At 39.6% G+C, this 23748-nt stretch overlaps 1 protein-coding gene across 4 annotated transcripts in view; it reads left to right on the forward strand.

The window, feature by feature from the left end:
• Positions 1-23748, forward strand: part of LOC132822963 (DNA (cytosine-5)-methyltransferase 3B-like) — a 289466-nt gene that overhangs the window by 81679 nt on the left and 184039 nt on the right. For all 4 annotated transcript variants that reach the window (XM_060836414.1, XM_060836415.1, XM_060836418.1 and 1 more), the window contains exon 4: positions 1555-1655. In XM_060836414.1, coding sequence (XP_060692397.1) covers positions 1555-1655 — 101 coding nt within the window. The remainder of the gene's footprint in view (positions 1-1554; positions 1656-23748) is intronic.

Below are 23748 nucleotides of genomic sequence, written 5' to 3' on the forward strand. Positions count from 1 at the left end.
AGACTGAGGGGTGACCTTCTAGAGGTTTACAAAATTATGAGGGGCATGGATAGGGTAAATAGGCAAAGTCTTTTCCCTGGGGTCGGGAAGTCCAGAACTAGAGGGCATAGGTTTAGGGTGAGAGGGGAAAGATATAAAAAAGGCCTACGGGCCAACTTTTTCACGCAGAGGGTGGTATGTGTATGGAATGAGCTGCCAGAGGAAGTGGTAGAGGCTGGTACAATTGCAACATTTAAAAACATTTGGATGGGTATATGAATAGGAAGGGTTTGGAGGGATATGGGCCGGGTGCTGGTAGGTGGGACTAGATTGGGTTGGGATATCTGGTTGACGTGGACGCGTTGGACCGAAGAGTCTGTTTCCATGCTGTACATCTCTATGACTCTATGACATAACCTGATAGCTCTGTTCCTGTGCGATCCCAGAAAATCATGTAATAACAGCACACTTTATTGCCAATACAGGTGAGGAAAGTTCACATTCTACAAATAATGATCTAAATTATTTAAATGTGTCATAGCCAATTCGCATTGATGAAAGGCACGTTACAGCAGAACTGACTTGTACTGTTGTTGTTGCATTACTTAATTCAGAAAATAACACATTGATTTTTGCCCTATTGGTATGATGAAAGTACAGGCTACAACTCTGCAGCTTGAAAAAATAGAATTTATAAACACACCACTTCAGAGTTACAAAGGGCTTCACGACCTCTTTGTTTAAAAAAAACTTTAATAGTAGTTCAAAAAATAAAAGTTAATGAAATTCGTCATTAAGGCTGTAATTAATGGGTATATGGTAGAACTGGTGAGACAAAATAATTCCTCAATGCTCCAGTTGGATTGAGGTCCCTACTTCAGTAACAAAGCTTCTTGATCATTGAGGCTTCCTCATTGAATGCTTTTAAAGCTAAGATAGAAAATAGTTTGAACAGTAAAGGAATTAAGGGTTATGGTAAGAGGGTGTTTAAGTGGAGCTGAGACCACAAAAAGATCAGCCATGGTGGAGAGGGCTCGAAGGGCCAGATGGCCTACTCTTGCTCCTATTTCTTGTGTTCTTATTATGTCCATTAGCAGATAGAATCTGCAGAGAGCACGACGTTAGAAATGTAACAGAATTAAATAAGCATCAGTTGGAAATCTCATTGTGCCTGTTGCTTACGATAGTTTGCTAGTCCAAACGGAGTGCTACAGGAGTGAGGACTGTTTATTTCTTACTTCAATCCACAGACTTAAATCTGACGTTTAAACTAAAAACAAATATTGAGTAAGGCAGAAGCATGAATCCTGTACTTTATAAAAACCCTAAAACCCTATTTATATTACAGTGCCACAGTGGAAAGCAAGTGGGAATTCTTGATACAACTACTTATACAATAGGGAAGTCTTAACAAAAGGGAGAAAGCTATTGATGCACCAGCAAAAAAAACATTTGACCTTCCACTGTCCAGTTTCTAAAAAAAACAGCCATTCAAGAAATTTTGGAATCACTATGCCATCTGAATCAAGTTTTAACATTTTATTATTTTAATGAAGGCTATTTTATCTTTTTCAGATTCTGATATGGAGATTATATCCAGTGATTTCAAACAAAGACGAAAACATGCAGATGGAAGATCGAAGGGCAAACTGAGATGTCAAGGTGACTGTGAAGAGGTGGGGTTCCTTTTGAGTTTTAAACCTATCAATTATTTCCAGAAAAAGCTGCAAGTGTCCCACAATGTCAGAACAAACACAGAAAAATTCATTAATGTTGTATCTTAATTTATCTGTTGGATCTTAGAAGGTGCTTCATTTAGAACCCTTATTTAGAAGAAAATAATTTTGTACTAAAAATCATGGAAAGGAAATATGGAGTGCACAACTATATCTAGTTTGCCAAATAATATGCTTTGAATCATTTCATTGGTGAACTAGACTACGTAATTGAAATATATTATCTTTAATCTAGAAGCTATGATGATCTGAATTGCTGTGACCATTTTGCAAGAATGTTACCTGGACTTCAGTGATTACATTTATGAGGAGAGATTAGACAAATTAAACCTGTTTCTCTAAAATTTAGAAGGTTAAGGGGTGGTCATGTTTGAAGTCATTAAAATATTAACAGGAAAGGACAAGATAAAGAAAGGCAAACTACTTCCACTGGTTGGAGATTCTAAGACTGGGGTGTGCAGTCTAAAAATTAGGGCCAGACTGTTCAGGACAGATTTTCAGAAGCACTTATTCACAGTGGCAGTAGTTTGAAACTCACTTTTTCAAATGGCATTTTATACTTGACTTCTTGTTAACTTTGAATCTAAGATAACTTTTTCTTTATCAAAGTTTTTAAAAGATATATTCCAAGGCAAGTGTATGGAATTAAGACACAGATTTTCACCTGATGAAGAAGCAGTGCTCAGAAAACTTGTAATTTCAAATTAATCTAATGGACTATAATCTCGTGTTCTGACCTCATTGACTGGAGGAACAGAATAAAGGGACTGAATGGCCTAACCAGTTCACATGTTCCTACTTTTACCTAGTAAAATAGCTTATAATTGAGAACTGTATCCTTGAAAGTGGTTAACATGAGCAATGGGAAAGGGATTAAACAAATATGCTGAAGCTAAGGCTTAAAGCAAAACAACTGAGTAGGCTCCTTGGAAATGATATAAAATTTGAGTTATAAGTAAGTCGTAAGATAGAAGAGGCCAACAAAGAAAAGAAGGATGGGCTCTGGAGTGCCAGTAGTTCTGCGAGCGGGATCAGTTCAGGGGAAAAAGTAGTTGGTGGTCTGCTCCCAGTCACTTCAAGTATGAGTCATGACAGTTTTGAAGTGTTCTACTGCAGATGCCCCATGTGCATGCCATAAGTATGTAGAATGAGTGGTTTATGGAGTCAATTATACACCTGGCTACTCCTTGGCAGAAGGAGCCCTCCCTCCCAACCATCACCACTACGGGGTGATGTGTTAAGACTCACAGTTACCCTGATATTCTTCTCGTATACTTGCTGTTGTGGGGCCAGCGGGTGGGACAGTTTTGCTGGGTGGATTTATAGATCTTTCAGTCTCAAGAAAGCAACACTGAAAGGAATTGTGTTGTTATGAACTGCCACTGGGTGCAGTTTTCCCTTCATGCCTATGTTTTAGACATGGTGAAGGTTGGTAAGCTCAACTGGCTGAATGGCTGGTTTATGGTGCAGAATGACATAAATAACACGGGTTTAATACCTGAACCAATTGACATCACAATAAAGGCTTTGGCCACTCAACCCTGCTCTTCATCTTAGGCCTGGTGGTCCTCAGTTTTTTGCTACCACTGATCATTGTCTAATGAGACAGAAGCCCAAGGCCCTTGGGGACTTTGGTAACTTTCACCTTCACTGGTAACCACCATAATGTCTCCAGTGTGAATGGTAGCAAGCTACTAACTGCCAGTTGGGAGTGAAAATAGCATTGTATAGCATCGTTAACAAGTTCTGGACCATGGCTGTCCACTTCAGACTGCAACATCTTGGTATGCACTGATGTAAGAAGAACTTTATAATTGAAATAAAGTTCTCACTAAAAATGTAGATTTGCACTCTGTTCATAGCTGAATCAAAAATTTAAAGTTTTGTAATATGATTATCCACTCCTATTTTCTGAAAGTGAGCCTTATGACAAGCAAAAGAATGAAATAACCATGAGGTCTAATGATTAATTTAGAGATTTGTGTGTGAATATGAACATAATAGATAAGGAAATGACAGTCAAAAGCCCTTTAAGCAACAAGGTATGTGAGAGGAATCACTCACTACTGAATGAAATGGTTCATAAAATTTTGGCAGATCATCTAAACTGTTGTCTGCACTAGCATGGACTATTTATGTTAAGAACTTGTTGCACGTGGTTAGAAGATATTGATCATATCAGTTGTTGTTTGGTAGGAAGCCTAATGTTTGATCAAAAGTGAATGATCAGCACCCAATGTGGAACGAGTACAATTGACTGTAACTTTCAGAGCATTTGAATGCACTGGACACAGTCATAAAGGTATTTTACTCAAGATGAAGTCTCAGAAAGGATTTAACGAGCCTTAAGATATAAGGTAAATCCACCTGAAGCCAGTTTTATCAGGGAGACATTATAAGGGAGAAGAGCTTAAATAATAGACTCCTGGTAAAGATGAAAAAATAATTGTACAGCTTGGGAATCAGAATGTTCGGGTGCACTCTTCAAGGGTGTTTATATGGATTGCAATTTTCCAAATGTTGAGGGACCATACTGAGGAGCCCATATACAAACGTTGAGGAACATACTGAGAAGGCCATATCCAAATGTTGCTCAACTGTGAGGATCAAACTGCTACAATAGATGGTTTGTCTAATGATGGGCAGATCAGTTCAGATGGTCAGTATGGTGTCATTGGTCTCAAATGACATCTGCCAAAAATGGGTACTAAAGTCAAATATTTGCAAGAAGGTGCCTGCCAATGGAGAACCGTGACTACTTTAAATAACACGGGGAAAGTCACTGGAAATCTAAAAGCTGAATGAATGTTCAAGAAGAGGGTCTGGAGGTTAAGGCAATGGATTGGGAACATGAATTACAAGGATGGAAAACAAGTAAATGCAGTGTGAGCTCAAACAGTTGGTCCTGGAATGAATCTGACACTGGAAAGAGATTATAAACTGTTGAATGAAATCCTATTAAAAGGAGGGGGAGATAAAATAACAGCAGACCAAATAGAGGGGGCAATTTAACAAGATCAAGAAATATAGGATAAACCAGAAATACCACTGGGTCCCATGTGATCAGAAGTTTTTGGTGGTCACAACCAAATTAGAAGACAATTTATTAAAGGTTCCAATACATAAGAATTATAAAGTTGGAGGGAATTTGGCGTATACACAGAAATGTCAGAGAAATGCCACGTAAGTGGATACTGATGGGACTTCTATGGCTAAAGCAAGACTTGTGGCATGAGGTTTGGAAGAAGAACTCAGGGATCTGGATAACAGAGTTGATTCATCAACTTAAAAATGCATTTTTAAAGGGAGAGCAGCTTGAGAGGGAAATGCTTTGTCATTCTCAAAAGGATGTACCAAATGCAGTAGGGACCTTCTGGAAGTTGAATGCACGTGTATGTGGTCTTAATAATGCCTCTAGTTTGGTGCTTTTTCAGTCAAGTCTATCTTATTAAAATTAGGCTGCCTTCAATTAAAAAGACCTGCCAGGTTTTCCTTTGCTTATGAGAGGCAGCTTTCAAGCATGTTTATGATGCTTGTAGATTTTTTTTGTGGGGTGGGAGCAGTGAATTTGAAAACATTGTCATAAATGGGCTGAAAGCAGAATTAAAAATCAGAAGTAAGCGTTATAGGGATTTCAAGTACATTGGATTGGAAATCAGGCAGAATGGTTCCAGTGTAACTTAGCATCAGCCATCCTATTTGGAAAATAATTACCCCATTGCTATTAGTCAAAAGTAGGGCCTCTCAAAAAGAATGTAGCAGCTTTGGAAATTGAAATGGGGGCTTTGTGAAGTCTGATTAGATGACTAAATTGGCTGGGCACCAACAAGAGGCCAGATGGCAGTTTTGAAATAGGAGTTGAATATGATTTTAGATTAGATTACTTACAGTGTGGAAACAGGCCCTTCGGCCCAACAAGTCCACACCGACCCACCGAAGCGCAACCCACCCATATCCCTACATTTACCCAACACTACGGGCAATTTAGCATGGCCATTTCACCTGACCTGCACATCTTTGGACTGTGGGAGGAAACCGGAGCACCCGGAGGAAACCCACGCAGACACGGGGAGAATGTGCAAACTCCACACAGTCAGTTGCCTGAGTCAGTGGTTAGCGCTGTGAGGCAGCAGTGCTGCCCACCTTATGAGTAATATAGGAATAGAAGTAAGCCATTTAGCCTGTTGAGCCTATTCCACCAATAAATATGATCATATCTGATCAAACACTTCTATTCACACCATCCCCATAAACCCTTAATGCCATTGGTAATCAGAAATCTGTAGAATTCCAAAGACTCACCACCTGTGAGTTTAAAAAAAAGTCTTCATCAATGCTCTTGTTTTAAATTCCTCTGCTCCCGCTGAGATTTGCCAACCAAGGGAAACATCTCACTTGCATGTACTCTGTCCATTCCTTTAAGCAGTTTGTAGGTTTCAATGAGATCACTGTTCAAAACCCCAGAGAATACAGGTCCAGTTTGCCCAAACGCTGTTTATAGAACAATCCTGCTACTCCAGAAACAACTCTGGTGAACCTTCTTTACACTCCCCTATGGCAGTGATAAGTAAGGAGATCAAAACTGTCCATAGTTAGTACTCCAGGTGAGGTTTATATGATTGTAGCGACTCAGGTACTCAAATCGTGTTGCAATAAAGGCTAACATTAATTAATTGTCTTAATAGCTTGTTGCTATTACATGAAAAATACCAAGATGGAACATATTATTTGCGTGAACAAAATATGGAAAAAAATTAACCTGAAGTACTGTGTTTCAAAATTTACATCACTGGGAGATGACATGAGAGAGTCTTTTTGTGATTTTTTCCATCTTCTACAAGTCACTGTGGTGTGATCTAATGTGCAGAGGAAGGTTCATAACTTTTCTTTTGGGAAAGAGAGGTAAATGTTCCTTTTAACTTTGAAAGTTAACAACATCAGGAGAACAGTAACAAGTACCTTTGTGGCACAAACTTTCAGTTTTGGTTAGGTGGTATCTATGGCTTTTACTTGTTAAAAATATTGGAAGAAGTCTTAAACAGGGTTGCAGTAGCCAGTTCAGAGTCCATACCAATCCAGATCTGTGTCAGTAATAAGCCATTATTGGATGACAGACAATCGACAAAATCTGTGAATGGTAAAAGGTTATCTGATTGTTTTCAAAAGAAAAACAATAAGAACAGTTGAAATGACTGGAAAAATGTTTCGAACCAAAGAAACCACTATGTAACATTGCCATTGTGATAATTTTGTATTACTACATATTGGTTATTTTAAAAGATTGTCATCTAATGTGGTCTGAAGGGATGCCTCAGACCTAATGGATATATTAATTAACAGCTAATTAGGTGTGAGTTGGTTGTATTTTTATTTTTATTTAACTTATTTTTCCAATTAACCTGTTCAGTGGGGGCCCTCTTGTGGTGTAGTAGTAGTGTCCCTACCTCTGGACCAAAAGACCCAGGTTAAAGTTCCCCCTGCTCTAGGTTGATCTTTATTTAACCTACTTTTCTAATCAACCTGTTCAGAGACGTTATTACATACCTCTGAAGCAAGTGGGACTTGAACACTACCACTGTGCCCCAAAAACCCCAATTGAATTGGTTGTACAGATTGGGTGACTACTAATCAGTAGGTGTGAGCTTTATGAAGTGTGGTTAACTGAAATAAATATCTCTTTTAAAATGCAGACTTGGAACTTTGTTTACTATCTTCTTGTGTGTACACAGGCTCATGGAGCAAAGTGGCTTATTCTGCTCCAAATTTATACATTCATGTGTATAAATTCACTTAGTGCCTTGGAGACCTGATGCTCTCATGCGGTGGTGGCATTGGTTAGCTTAGTTGGCTGGACAGCTGATTTGTGATGCAGAGTGACACAAACAGCATGGGCTCTATTCCTGTTCTAGCTAAGATCACCATGAAGGCACTGTCCCTTGCCTAAGGCATATTGAATTTACTACCAGTCCTCACTGTCTGATGTGGGAGCATCCCATAGCCCTCTCAAGTACGGTAACTTTCACTTCTACTTCAGTATGACTGGTAGAAAGCTGCTGACTGTGAATGGGACAAAATGCAGGTTTTGGACCTTGACTGTCAGCTTTGGATGGCAACATCTTGGCATGCATTGGTGGAACAAGTAAAATCTGAGAGGTGGTATTTTATATCTGCCTTGACATCAAGCACGAGAGGCAGAATGAGAGTTGATGATGCAGAAGAGGACATTGCTTTTGAAGAGTGAGAAGGGAAAAATTGTTCTCAGCAGGATACTGTATCTGTACAGGACCTTCAAAGAAACAGCAGCCTGTTATAAGCAGCATTTCATCCATGTAGTGGGTGTCCCAACAATAGCATGAATTTCCAGGGGTGCCATATCCCTCAATACTTATTTACAGGACACCAGCCCCACTTTTTGTGGATCATGTAACACATGTGGCCCACTTCATGACCTCCCAGCGCTAAAGGGGGAGAACGAGACCGTTCGTCTCCCTCTCCTCCACCAAACTGTAATGGAGGGCTGCTGATAAAATGCCAGCAATGGGAAAAAGAGGCTCTGAATTAGCAACGAGTGACTTCGTCAGCATTTTGGTGGGAAGGCTGCCTTCTGGTAAAATGAATAGTTGTTGGAAAACATGGGATTCAATCCTCCAGCCTCTTGTTTGCCAATTTCTGCTTCCCTGTTGATAAATAAATGGTTGATAGAGTTCAGCTCATCATATCAGACTACGGGAAGGAAGTGCTCACTGAAATCATTATCACCTTACATTCTGACCTGCAGCCTTGGAACCATGTAAGGATAGCATTACCAGTGCCTGTCAAGGTGACTGTGGACATGAACTTTCATGCTTAAAGCTCTACTGAAATTGAAATATGCATTATTTACATCATCTCCTACTTTGCCATGCACTGGGAGTTCATTGAGGCTCAGTATCTAAAGAGAACTGAATGTATTTCATCCTTTTACCAGAGAGAAGTCAGTGGAGCAAACACATGGCATCACCAGGATCTCAAGCTTCCCAATGATTCAGGGTGCTATTAACTCACCACGCATTGCTTTTCTGAAGCTGTGTATACATTCACAAATGAAATACAACTAGGCGGTATTCCCAGAGCATGTTGTGTGCAGTTATACTAAGCACATCATGCAGGTCAATGCCCAGAACTATGGAAACACTCCAAATGCTTTCATTCTGCAATTACCATGCAAGACCAGAGGCTGATTACTGGGTATTAATGGCTGGCTGCTGACATCCGACGTATAACAAGAGTCAGACTGCTGCAGTAAGCAATCTCTTCAAGATTGCTTCTGTTGCCTGGGCCACTCTTTCAGGGCACTATATTTGCACAAGAATGCTGAAAATATTCATCATGGTCGACTGCATGATCCAAAATCTCACCATCATTCCAGCACAGCCTTTGACACCAGCTACATAGCAAGTAGGAGGATGAGAAGGAAGTGAGAAGGCAACCAATATGTTCCCTTTTTGGAATACAGAGGAGCCTCGATTATCTGAATGACACAGGTGGGGAGTATTTTGTTCGGATAATCAAATGTTCAGATAATCGAATGCAGGATAACACAGTTTAGCCAAGCATTGGAACCTTGCTTTCTTGTTAGGATAATCCAAAATTGGATAATTGAATGCCAGATAATTGCGGTTCCTCTGTATTTTATGACAATCACATCTCATAGCTTGAACCCTGACTATGAAACTTGGAGCAGTACGAAGTGTTTGAGGCTGAGCTAATGTCTTGGGTTGAGTTATGACTGGTAAAGGTTTTTGGTAGGTGAGCAAATGGGGGTTGGTGAATGTGCAATGATTGAGGCTGGTGATTCAGTTTTAGGAAAATGACATTTCAAGAAGAATTTGCGAACCATAACCATGTGTGGTTATATGAATTTGTTGTGACATTGCATCCGGGTCTTTGGGGATGTATTGCTTTCGTTGATAACAACAGTAATCTGTTACTGTTGCCTTAACCTAACCATAACTTTCTCTGGAGGGCCTCCCTACTCCCTACACACAGATCACAGGCTCTCCTCTCCTCCTTCACCATGGCCTTCACTGCTGTGTTAAAACATGTAAAATGCCCTCTACTCTGTTGTGCCACAAATCAGTCTTCCAGGTCAGACTCGGTTCTTCCAACTACTCCTGTACCTGCTCCACTGAGAATAAATTTCCCCATGTGAGTTACAAGACTGACTTTGAATAGTGTGTTATGACATGGGGTAAATCCTCCTGCTTATTTAAATTACAACACAGAAAAGATTTATCCCATGCAGTAATCTGTGAAAATTCGAGAGGTCAAGAACTGTTTAAAGTAAAAAGTAACAACTTATTTCTTAAAATATAACAGAATAATTAACTAACAACTATTTACAACATCTTCCTTTAATCTATACTTTACCTTTTCCTCTATAATACTAGTCCGATAAAACCCCCGATTAAGATTTACAAAACAAAACTTCTTATCTCAAAACCAGGCAGCTTTCACTTTTCCTTGCATTCTGGTCTTCATTTTCTTATACCCCCAATGCATTGGATTGTGTCATTGGCTTTTAAGATCGTCCATATAGTCAATTCAAACTGGATTGGAGTTTGGTATTTTTCGGGATAAAATCTAAACTGATTGTCCTAATTCAAATCTGTTTTGTCGTTTTCAGGCAGCCAGCTACCCTAGCTACCCCAGTAGCTGGAGCACATGTTACATTGTATCTTACTGAGAACACTTGGTGCTGTCACTGCTAGCTTTTAACATTTAAAGGTAGAGTACACCCACATCTTCATAACACCCTACCTCCTTAAGAAAAAATGAACCAGCATAATGAAAAGATGGCTTCATTTTTTTCTTTCTTTTAAAACACATTACCCTAACATACAGATAACTTTAATATAAATTCATCTTAACTTCTTCCCATATTACTGTATATGTGTGGTGTGCGTGTGCGTGTGTGTGTGTGTGTGTGTATATATATAATATATATTAAATAAATATAGTCCGCAATAACGCATCTGTGATTACGTTCTTAAAATCTGCAACAAATATGATTTTTAAATTAAATTCTGTAACATAAGACTCCAATGAAATAGTCTCATGTTCTTGTCTTTAAAGCGCTCTAAGAATGTAAGTGGATTGTGATCTGTGTACACAACTGTCTCCGACACATTGTTCGTGACATACACATTAAAATCTTGTAAGTCCAGTACCAAACTCAATAGTTCCTTATCGATCATGGAGTGTTTCTTCTGGTGGATATTGATCTTTGAAAAGTAACCAACTGGTAGTTCAATCCCTTCCTCATCTTCCTGTAGGAGTATAGCTCCAATTCCTATGTCACTAGCATCGATGGTGACTTTAAAAGATTTTGAAAAGTTTGGTGTAGCTCAAACTGGTTTGGTGGTTAGTATTGCTTTCAAATGGTTGAATGCCTGCTGGCATGGTTCTGTCCATCAAAACGTTGTGGTGTTCTTCAGCAAATCAGTTAACAGTGCCACTACACTGCTGAAGTTTGGAACAAACTTCCAATAGAATCTCTTCAGTCCTAAGAATCGAAGCACCCCTTTCTGCGAGGTTGTTCGTAGAAATTCCCGAATGGCCTTCATCTTTGCATTCTGTGGGGTCAACCTTCCATGACCAATGTTCTGTCCCAAGAACATAGCCTCTGCTTTCGCAAATTAAGTTTATCACCAGTTTTGCTTCTCGTAGTCGTTCAAAGAGCTCAGCCAGCTGTACCATGTGAGATCTCCAGCACTTAGTAAAGATCACTACATGGTCCAAATAGACTGCATAGTTTGTTAACCCAGCCACAACTCTGTTCATGAGTCTTTGGAATGTGGTGAGTACGATCTTCATTCTAAAGGGCATCACTTTAAACTGATATAGCTCATTTGGGGTTACAGAAATTCCTTTCACTGACTCTGATAAAGGTACCTGCCAGTAACCACACATTAAGTCCCCCAACTTGGTCATGTAAAAAGCATGTCCGACTTTCTTGATACAGTCCTCCAATCTAGAAGTTGGATATGAGTCCGATTTTGCAATGGTGTTGACCTTCCAACAATCCATGCAGAATCGTTGATACCCATCCGGTTTGGGAAAAGACGATTGGTGAACTCCACTCACTCTGGCTTGGTTCGATGGTGTCCTCATTGAGCATGGCCTCCACCTGCATCTGGACCTGTCTGACTTTGAAAGGATTAAGTCGAAAGGGGTGTTGTTTTATTGGAGCAATATTCCCTATGTCTACTTCATGTACAACAGCATTAGTCCTCTCATCTGATTCTTACATATGTCCTTATACTGCAGTAACAAATCTTTCAACTGCATTCTATCCTGAGACAGATACCTTACTGAGCTATCCCATTCCTCAAGGACTACTTCATTTTTAAAGTCTATTTTGAGGCACATCAAAATCCACATCGTCTGAATTTGATTGCTCACTCTGCGGGGCAGTAACTAGCACCTGTTTCTCCAGTTCTTTCTCTCTAGCTAATACGGTTTCAGCATTTTCACATGACATACTCAATATCTCTTTTTCTATCCAGCATCTTTACAAGGTAGTTCACCTGACTCAACCTTTTCTCAATTTGATAGGGATCACTAAACCTGGCTTTGAAGGATCTTCTATCACTGGTAATAGTACTAACACATTATCCCCTCAGGAAAACATCCGAGTCTCAGAGCTTTTATCTGCCACCTGCTTCGTTCTACACTGTGCCCTCTTTCAGTGCTGTTTAGCTAACTCACCTACTGTATTTAATCTCCCTTACTTCATATACGTAATCTAAGTATGAGATCTCCAATTTTGGTCCTGTCAAATTTTCTTTAATTAATTTCAAAGGGCCTCTCACTTCATGACCGAAAGGAATGAACTGAGTAGATTCATTAGGGACATCTCTAATGGCAAACAATACGAATGGGATACCTTTATCCCAATCATTCGGGTAATCCTGACAGTATGCTCTCAACATGGTCTTCAAGGTCTGATGCCACCTTTCTAAAACTCCCTGGGATTCCAGATGATATGCACAGGATTTAAAATGCTGTATAACTAAGCTATCCATAACCTCCTTAAATAGTCTAGCAGTAAAATGTGACCCTTGATCTGACTGAATCTTTCTGGGTAGTCCATACGTATGAAGAAAGCTACTAACTCCTCTACTACCCTTTTTGCCTTGATACTCTGTAATGGAATTGCCTCCGGAAATCTGGTAGACACATCTATTATGGTTGACAAGTAGTGGTTCCCACTTTTAGTTCTCAGGAGGGGATCTACGCAATCAATTATAACCCATGTGAAAGATTTTTCAAATGTGAGAATTAGCAACAAAGGTGCCAATTTTATTACCACCTGTGGCTTACCTACCATTTGGCATGTATGACATGTTCAGCAAAAGCTAGCCACGTCCTTGTGTAATAAAAATGTTTTTGTGCCTTTAATCTGAATCTTTCATACCCCTAGGTGACCTTCTACAGGTAGTTCATGTGCTACCCGTAATACTTCCTGACTGTATGCTACCGGCAACACAGTCTGGTGCACTTCGGTTCATTTCTCTTCTGCACTAACCTGCCATGATCTCGGTTTCCACCTTAGAATTCTATTTTTAGGGTAATAACCCTTCGGACTATACTCTGCCTTCTTTTCAGAGTGTGCATCCACATATATATCTTGTCTTGTCTTGCTATTGCAAGTCTCTTAGTCTTTCAGGAGTAAACACTTCTCTCTGACCCTCTGTTTTGCCTGCACCATTACATCAAACAAGGTATCCGCTAACTGAACCTCAACTCCTTCATCTTTCTCTTTACTTTTCACTTCGTGTTGTGACTTATGATACTGGGATCTGGTTACCACACAGTCTGGGAAAAGACCAGGATATTTCTGTTTTAACTCCTGAGTTGCATGGTCTTCCTTGGGCTTCTCCACAACAAGGGTTGTCGCTCCCACCTTGGATCCTGCCGAATCATTCCCAAGAACAAACTAAATTCCTGGAACTGATACTCTGTCAATCACTTCCACTGTTGTTTTCCCAGTATTGAGTTGACGCTCCAACCTGATTTTACATTGGGGAATGCTAAATTTCTGTCCAACTATCCCATAAATTACCATACTCTCGGGTAACAGATCAGAAAGAGTGCATGTTTGCTCATCCTGTATCTCTCAAAATTATAACTTGTCTTTGTCCCCTGTTCTTTCTGAGTAAACTTTACCCACAGAAGTGAATTCTTTGTAGAGATCAGGTACTAACTTCATACCCAGCCCCTGCCTAGGATGTGCACTCTCCTGCAGCTCCTCAGCTCTTCTTGGGGTCTTCTTTACTACCTTCACTAATGCCACTGGCTTAGCTTCTTTTGCCACATTTTTTCCCACAGTGCCTTTCTTTAACGGCCAGCACTGTGACTTTACATGTCCCACAGTGGAAACACTTGAGGCATTCTACTTCCTTTCCGTCTCTGGGGCTTCTTTTTTATCTAGTGGTAAATTCTTTACAGTGCTCTCTACTCTTGGTTTCATAGTGTAGGATCTTTCCTTCTCCCAACTTCTATCCCTCACAGGACGGAAGCATGTCTTATGTGCTAACATGTACTCATTTGCTATTTTTGCTGCCCTTCTCTCTTCCTAAACTTTCTGTTCCTCCATGTGAATTCTTAACATCTCTGGAAGTGAGTTTTTAAACTCCTCCAACAGTATAATCTCTCTTAGAGCCTCAAATTTCTTACCTATTTTCAAAGCACGCTCCATTGATCGAAGTGACTGTTCAATTCTTTTGAACTTAACATAAGTCTGACCTGGTTCCTTCTTTATGTTTCTGAACTGCTATCTGTATGCTTCTGGTACCAATTCATAAGCACTTAAAATAGCCTGTTTAACCTCTACATAATCTCTTGACCCCTCAACTGACAGTGCACCAAATACCTCACTTGCTCTGCCTACCAGTTTAGTCCGAGCTAGCATTACCCATAAATCCTCAAACCACTCCATCTGCCCAGCCAATTTTTCAAATGAAATAAAGAAGGCTTCAACATCTTTCTCCTCAAAATGTGGCAGGTTTGTGACATTTATATCATGCTCATCATGCATTAAACTTAGATGAAGGATGCAGCCACTGAATAGCATGTTTTAATGCTGAACACCAAATTTATATCATTTAACTGAGGAGGCAGCAGGAAGTTGGCAAGCTACCTGCATCGGAAGGAATTGGCATGAGCTAATCATGCATTTTAATGGCCATGCCTTTTTCCAGGTGATATCAAATTTTGCTCCTTGGATTTTTAATCTGTTCTAGAAATCAGATAATCTTCTTGAGATTAAATGAAACTGTGTTCAATGTAGCATGCCGTTTTATGGTCCCAGCTCAGATACTTGCTGGTGTTAAACACTTAGCATGTGATACTCCATCTGGGGAAGGAAGGAGCATGTTCTCCTTCAGTAAGAGGTAACGTATATACTCGAGTAATAGTCGATCTCATGTAAAAGTGACCCGCTATATGTGGCCAAAAAATCTGCAATTTTCCATATACCTCATGTAACAGTCAACCCTAGTTCTTTACAGATAACAGATCAACATTTGTGAGTCAGTCCACCGGCCGTTGTTTTCCGCTCCAAGTTTTCAGAATTACCGCAATTTGTTATTTTCTCTTTATTTAGAGATCAGTTAGATTCTGCTAATGATATCCTATGAATTTTGATGGGCATGAATTTCAGCCCCTCAAAAGTAATATCCACGTAATAGTCGGCCCCATAAATTTAACCTTAAAAAGTAGTCAAAAATGTTTGACTGTTCCCGCGTATATTGGTAAATTGCAAAGATTGTCACCTGTTTCTAAAGGCTAACAGGACACGACTAGTTTTCTCTCATTTTTAATACTTTTCTAAGATTGTTCACCGGAATGGTGGTGCTTATGATGTGGAAATAGAAGCCTTTTTGGTTGTTTCAATGATCTCTAATAGACATTTAATAGAAGGTGAGATTGTGATATTTGTGAAGTGTCCAAGATGCAGCTAAGCTGGAATAGCTTGATGTAAAAGTTGCAACTATAGGGTTTGTGTCTGATTGTGTTTCTCCAAAAGGGCCAGTTTTTCATGATCCTGTCCCAAGGCCTATTTACTGTGTTATTGATTGAAATTTATGCACTAGCTTGTCACTGATAGTATGATAATCAGTGGAAAACTAGCCAAGTCATGTTATTTACAACCCTTTTTAGAAAGGCAAAGTAGTTCTTATCAATTAGTTATATCAAGAATTGAGCTCATTGATTGAACAATTATGTAGAAGAGGCCTAATTTGCGTACAATGTTATTATTCAGTTTCCAGTCTTAGTGAAGGACATATTTTAGCCTATTTTTTGTGATGAGGTGGATTGTACGTTTAGGAACACGATCATTTCTGAATCATGACCCCAAATTGAAAAATATTGGCATGGATGCCAGCTGGAGCATCCAACATGTGAAAAAGCCATGAAAAGGCCAATAAGGGGCACCTTTGTTTCTTTGGCACTTGCAACTGTGAAAATATTCACATTACAAGGCCTTGTGAGTGTCTACTCCATCGCATCGACACAAATGCAGCAGAGTCATTGGTACTTCCTGGCTGAGAATAAAACCCCGAAGACAATTCTTCAGCAAGCAGAGAAAAGGGCCCATGATTCCTCAACCACCCCGTGAAAATGGATGAAAGGCTGTTCTTGTATCATTTGAAAAATCTAATGCTTCACCATGGTGATGTTCTGTCTGTTTGGGCATTTATTTTTTTCTTTACTAATATTTGCTTTTATCTGTAATGAGATTTGTGTGTCATTATGGCTTGAATTTGAGGTAGAGTTAAGGGATGGCAGTGGGAAGTAGGCTGTGTGATCCTGCAATGCTATGATCTGTTCTGGGGATACCTAATTTTGAATCTCCCTCCTGCCTTTCCTCATCTGAAAAAGAGTTGTGTTCCAGGTCCTCTTCATCTCACTTCCATCCTGTTTTCCACAGCCATGTCGAACAGTGCAGCAAAGAACCATAACATGAAATACACTGCCTGGCTTGTACTGACACTGACTGGTCAAGACAATGGAAGCACATCTTAAAATTACCAATAAAAACAGAACTGCGGATGCTGTAAATCAGAAACTAAAACAGAAATTGCTGGAAAAGCTTAGTAGGTCTGGCAGCAACTGTGAAGAGAAATCAAGAGTTAACGTTTCAGGTCCAGTGATCCTTCCTCAGAACTCGCAGTTCTGAGGAAGAGTTACCATCAAGAGTTACAAGACTAGATTCTTGTTAGTAGATAGCTTTGGTTGCAGTGCCAGTCTGCATTGAGTGCAGATCTGAAACTGGCATTAGGAGGTCTCTTCAGAAGATCTAACTAATCTCCCATTTATAGTCTGGATGCTTGTCTGAAGAGTTGTGGCACTTGGAATTGTTGAAGGACAAAGACATCATGATAGCTCCCTGGCAACTGAGCACCATAATGCAAGATGAGCTTTCTGTGGTTGCAGACAATCTGGCAGTTCCTGACTGGAAGCCTTTTCGGTTGTGGAATCTGGTTGGCTGCTGTGTAAATGTTTAGATGGTTATGTAGCTGCACTCAATTTCCCCGTGTACCTGCAGGAATCCATCAGCAGTGGCAAACATAAATGCCTCTGTGCTTGTGTCAAAATTGATGTAGTCCATGTCTTCTGGAATTGAACAACACTTAAAAGTCAACTGTGAAATGCTACTCCAGTCCAATCAAGTAATTGGATGTCAAGTCCAATCATGTTGAAAAACCTGGATATGATAAGTTTGGGGTGATAATGACCTTGATGTACATAGGTAGATGACCATGCAGACCACAAAGTCTTGCATTGTTGTGGACCTGAACACACATATCCAAGACCACTTGTTTGGATAGGTACAGCTATCTACAGGACTGGCACGTGCCATTGACAGGGACTGACTCTTGGGCCATGCAGCCAATGGCTTGGAAGCACTATCTTCTCCTTTATAGCCACTCACTATGATCAGCTTGCTTCCGCCTGACTAGCAGAAGACAGTTACTGAAGCTCTTTTTCATCAGTCTATCCAATGTCAAAGCAGCATGCTACTAGGTCAACTCCTTCAGATGTCAATTTCTATCATGCTCCAGGGCTTCCTGTCCCTAATTCTGCAACCACTCACAGTTTATAAATGAACCCACTCAACACCACTGATGGCAGCTCTGTTACACTGTTTAAGAAGTTGAATTTAAATCTTTCTTATATTTTTTGACCAGTATATCCATTAGGGCACTTGGTTCCCTGCTATGTTGATGATACTTGCCACCTCACACATCCCAGCCATTTAATTAACCTTGTAGATACTTTTTAATCCACTTGTTCAATGATATGGTTGCATACCACAGGAGCAGAGTCTCTTATAGAAAAATGATGATGTCCCTATCTCTGGACCAGGACGTCTCATTTATAGTCCCTTTTGCTGTAAAGGTGTGTTATAGCATCTCTGAACATGTGGATTAGAAAATATCTAATCGCAGGTCAGATTTGGACCCAGATTTTCTGACCCAGAGGCGGGGAAGGTGCCAGAGCTCCTCCCCTGTTTTTATTTCCAGAAGTGCTCTTACACACAACTGAACTAGTGTTTTTTTCCCATCATCAAACCACCCATTTTTGCACCTTGTACCTTCAGATTGAAAACCTAAAACAGCTGCACAAAAGAATGTTAATTAACTCCGCAACGAGCTTAGCAGTTAGTTATATGGAGGAGTATGGGCTGCTGGCTCCCTCTCTTATTCCTTCCCTTTGGAAATTACACTGACATCCAGAGGCATTTGGATCCCGTTATCGTTGTCCGCTGAAGGGAAAATTGCTGTTTTCCGTGGAGGCTGCTGCTAACTAAAGTTTTAATGGCACCGAATCTTTTCTTACTCCGGCAGAGAACATAGCTGCAAATTTGAGTTGGCAGCAGCATTAAACAAATAATTGATGCTCCCTTTGCCAGGGTCAAGACATACATCACCTTTCCACTGATGTTATCAGTCAATAGGAGTGAGAATTTGTGGGTTTGCAGGCTTTTTTCATGGGCAGCACATGATTGATTGTACACATGTGACATCAGCAATCAGTAATAGAAAATGATACCATTCTATCACGGCGCTGTCAGTTAACTATTACAGGAATAGAATCATAAAGATTTGTTCAAGGTTCCTTGGGAACTACCAAAATACTTTTATAGTTCATTCTGTTTGAGTCTGTGGAGAATGTAACAGGATTGTTGCTTGAGTACAGCAGACTGATATAATTGCGCACTCGGATAACAGCACAACGATGCTCAAACAGCACAAATATAATCATAACAAAAAGCTGCAGATGCTGGAAGATTTGGGAAAAAAATAGCAGGAATATATTCAAATATAATTGATTTGGGTACAGTCACAGTCCTTATAAGGCACACAGTAGTTCAAATAAACGCAGCATGTCTGGATTCCTTCATTATGACGTAATAATGCCATTCATTATTGTGGTCTGCTGCATGTGTGAAGAAATCTGCATTTGGAGGAAGCAGAGCAGCAGCAACACAATCATCATCAGGAAATGAAAGACTTGGAAAGCAAACAGCTGAGGGTGGAATATAACATCTGTATTTTGCAGCCAGAATATAATAAAAACAAAATACTGTGGATGCTGGAAGCCTGAAATAAACACTGAATACTAGAAAGCTCAGCAAGTCTGGCAGCATCTATAGAGAGAGGAACAGAGTTAACATTTTGTGTCCAGTATGACACTTCAGTAACTGAAGGACAAGGCTCGCTGCACGATAGTTCTTATGTGTTCTTCCTCCTGCCCTTTGTCTTACATAGAAGAACATTCAGATCATTTCTGGAACTTCTATATCAATGTCATTTTGAAAATGCAGATTCTGAAGTAGCTTTTAAATCTGTTACCAATCATAGTGAAAATCTACTGCCAATATTCAACTTTCACCATTTGACTTTAATATCTTAGTCTCTCATGGACTGAAATATGTGTTTTTTAAAAAAAAAGACACTGCTGACCTGAAATGGCTGCTTGCATAACCTAATTATAGCCCAGGCATCCCACATTGAATATATAAAACTGGTTGCCTTGGAACCATTTTTGCCATTTTAATCACAAGACACTGAAGCTTGGGGAGCATCACTTGCTTTATTTGGAGATTGTACATTCGGCAGGCAACAGTTTGGAGAAAAAAATGAAGCTAAATAAGGATAAGATAAGTAGCTTGCTTGGACCAACAAAGAGAGAGAAAAGAACATAGATTGAATACAGCACAGATATGGAAAGCTCTCCTATACTTCTCAGTCTCGATCTCAGTAAATCAATGCTAATTAAAAATCAACATAGAAGAATTTGACTGAAAAGTCAAGCATATCCATAACTTTACCACCCCGAGGAGCAGGACAGTAGCTAAGAAGTCAGGATTCAGGATTTACTCTTTCAACTCAAAGACTCTTAAAAATAAATGTAAACTGCAAGTGCTTTTATCTTCCTGTTTGCTCCCTCACCTTCTTTGTGAATTAATGCATCACTGTAACCAAGGCTTTTTGGCAATAAAACTCCAATCTTAGCGAGCCACCACATACTGCAGCACAGAGGAACTATGAAGAGCAGAGAAAAATTACCTATACAACGTATACAACGTATACAACAAGAACGAGTACCCAATGAACACAGTCCACCGATTTCTCAGCAACAAACCCAAACAAGCAGACAAAACGCATCCAGAAACCCGAGCCACTCTCCCCTACATCAAAGATATCTCAGAAATGACTGCCAGACTACTCAGACCCCTTGGCATCATGGTAGCCCACAAACCCAGCAACACACTAAAACAGCAGGTAAGGAACTTGAAAGACCCTCTACAGACAACAAGCAAAATGAATGTAATTTACGAAATACCTTACAAAAACCGTAACAAACACCATATTGGACACAAAGGCAGAAAACTAGCCACCAGGATACATGAACATCAACTAGCCACAAAAAGACATGACCCACTCTCACTAGTATCCTCACACACAGTTGAGGAAGGACACCACTTCGACTGGGACAACACATCCATCCTAGGACAAGCCAAACAGAGACACACATGAGAATTCCTAGAAGCATGGCATTCCAACTGGAACTCTATCAACATCGACTTGGACCCATTTACCACTCCCTGATAAAAAGAACAGGAAATGACATCACCAATCCAAAGAAACTGAAACATAAATAGGAAGTGGGCCAGAACACCAGTGCTTTACTGGAGGCTCACTGATGATGTTACCTAGTATGGTGATGAAATGTCTGAAAATGAACCTTTCAGCTCAGCGAGCAAACTTATATCCAAAACTTCATTCTCTTTCACGCAAGGAAATTTAGGAATAGATTTCCTTCATTTTAGATCTGGTTAACCAAGTTTAATTGAACTATGATAGCGATGTGTTAAAAAGGGAAAAGTAAAAAGATCGTTGTTGGATGTGACCAAGAGGAATGGGGAGCTGTGACCTAGTCATAATGCAAAGGAAAGTTCCAAGTACAACAATGGTGATTAACTTACGGTCAAAATAAATGCTCGATTTGTTTCTCACTTAGGTGATAATTACTTTTCCTTGGGTACCGCAGAGTTAGAACATCTCTGTGAGGCTGTACAATAGACTTGTGACCAGAACAAAGATGTTGAAAGAATGTTATTCCTCATGTGAGAATGTGAACTGCTTATAGATGGTGATTTCTGAATGCTCATATCTGTAGGTCTCAGACACAGGCTGACTTATTGGTGTTATGCAGCATTGGTTGGGATGGCATGAATATGAAGAGTTGATGAATTCCAGGGAGAAGGTTTCTCAGATGTCAATAGTGAGACATTTGCATTGTGGTTAGATCACTGGACTTGTAATCCAGAGGTTTATTTATGCTTTTGTATTAGATTGAAACCTTAACAATGTTTCTTCCTCCATGGATGCAGTCAGACATAATGAGTTACTTTAGCACTTTGTTGTATTTCAGATATTCAACATCTGCAATAATTTGCTTTTGTATCAAGATTCAGGCAGTGCATAGTCATAGAGATGTACACCAGATATCTTAATCTAATCTAGTCCCACTTTCCAGTACTTGGCCCATATCACTCTAAAACCTTCCAGTTCCTATACCCATCCAGATGTCTTTTAAATGCTGCAATTGTACCAGCCCCCTCCACTTCCTCTGGCAGTTCATTCCATACATGCACCACCCTGTGCATGAAAAAGTTGCCCCTTATGCCCCTTTTATATCTTTCCCCTGTCCCCAAAACCTATGCCTTCTAGTGTGTTGTATTGTCCAACTTAAGTCTGTTAAAAGTTTACTCCTTGCAGTTGAGAGATCTATTTTCAATAATTCAGATTTCTGATCCATCTAGTTTGATCAGTACATGTGAGAATAATCATTTCACATTGTCATGTGGCACAATTAATCGTTCTGTATAATTGACTTAGTTTTGGGGACTTGAGTTCAGATTTCACCATGCAACTTGTGGAATTTAAATTCAATTAATTAAATCTGTACTTGAAAGCTTGTCTCAGTTGTGGTGTATTTAAAATTTTCATTAATTACTGTAAAAACCTATCTGGTTTGCCAAGTCCCTTTTTTATAATTAACTTATTTTTTCTAATCAACCTTCCCAGAGATAATATTACACACCTCTGGAGCAGGTGGGATTTGAACCTGGGCCTTCTGGTCCATGGTAGGGACATTACCATTGTGCTACAAGAGGGCCCCTGCTCGTGCCTTAGAAACGGAAATCAATCATTTTCACCTGGTTCAATCTACATGTGACATCACACACAGCAACATGAATAATTCCTAGTTGTTCTTGAGGGCAATTAAGGAAGTGCAACTGGCAGCTATGCCTCCATCCCATCAACAAATATAAAATAAGACCTTAATGTCACTTGCACTGGAAAAAGCAGAAATTGGATTAAGTGATGGACCCACCTAAACTTATAGGCACAAAGAACTATTTAGGTGGACACTCATCAACAAACAACCAGATTTGTAAACAATTTGCAGTTTACTTTGTTGGATTTTTCATATTTGGTTATTGGAATTTGTAAAGTTTTAAATTGTATTGGATTCTAATCAGTCAGAAAATTCAGCTCTCAAATTCTGGTATATTGTACCAGTCTGTCTGCTTGGAAGAAGAAGTGTGACAAAAAAAGTAGATGGTTGGAAACTTGGGAATTCAGGAAAGTTTTGCAAAGACAGTCCACTGTTTGTGAAATCGACAGACCTCGAGTTCAGTTTTTTTGAGGAGCAAAGTATCAAGAGGTTGTTCTTCACTAGGAAGTCATCATAAACACGTGCATTCTCCTACAATAATTACAATGCATTGCCTGTAGCTATCTTTCCTCAGGTTATTTCCAGGTGGTGAAAAGTGCCATTTATTGCAATAGTGTCTTTGCAGTCCATATCTGAACGGAACAAATCATAAAAGCTTTCCTTGTCAAAATATTGCATTCCCACAGACACCAGCTATCTGGTGCCTTTTTCTTTCAAGCTGTGATTGACCATATTCAAGTCATAAATGGCCAAAGTTCAGAAGAATGCCAAGTTTTTGGAAAATTGTAGGGGTCGAGTATGTTAGAAAAACGGGGAGGAATGTGGCTGTGGGATGACTTAAAGGTGAAGCATTTAAATTGAGGGTATTTAAACTGAAAACTGATGAAATCCAGTGAACACAGCATTATTTGAAGAGGACTTAGCATGAGTTGGGTCCAGCGCCTTTAATTTTAAATTGGCTAAATTATATGGAAAATAAAGGATAGAAAGCAATTTGATTTTTGGTTTGGGGGTGGATTTTGGTAGCAGATAATATGACAAAGCTTGAGATGGGTGATATTAAAGAGGTGGAAGCAGGAGGTCTTTTGAGTTGAGGAGCATATACTTACTATTAAAAGGCCCTTGCCATTAAGCAACTTAATATTTCCTGTACAGTGCAATGTTTTAATTTTATGCGACATACGATTGCTTAAGACATAAAGTTATGTTAGTAAGAATGCTGGTTCATTTA

This window comes from Hemiscyllium ocellatum, chromosome 15, assembly GCF_020745735.1.
Source record: "Hemiscyllium ocellatum isolate sHemOce1 chromosome 15, sHemOce1.pat.X.cur, whole genome shotgun sequence".
Lineage (NCBI taxonomy): Eukaryota > Metazoa > Chordata > Chondrichthyes > Orectolobiformes > Hemiscylliidae > Hemiscyllium > Hemiscyllium ocellatum.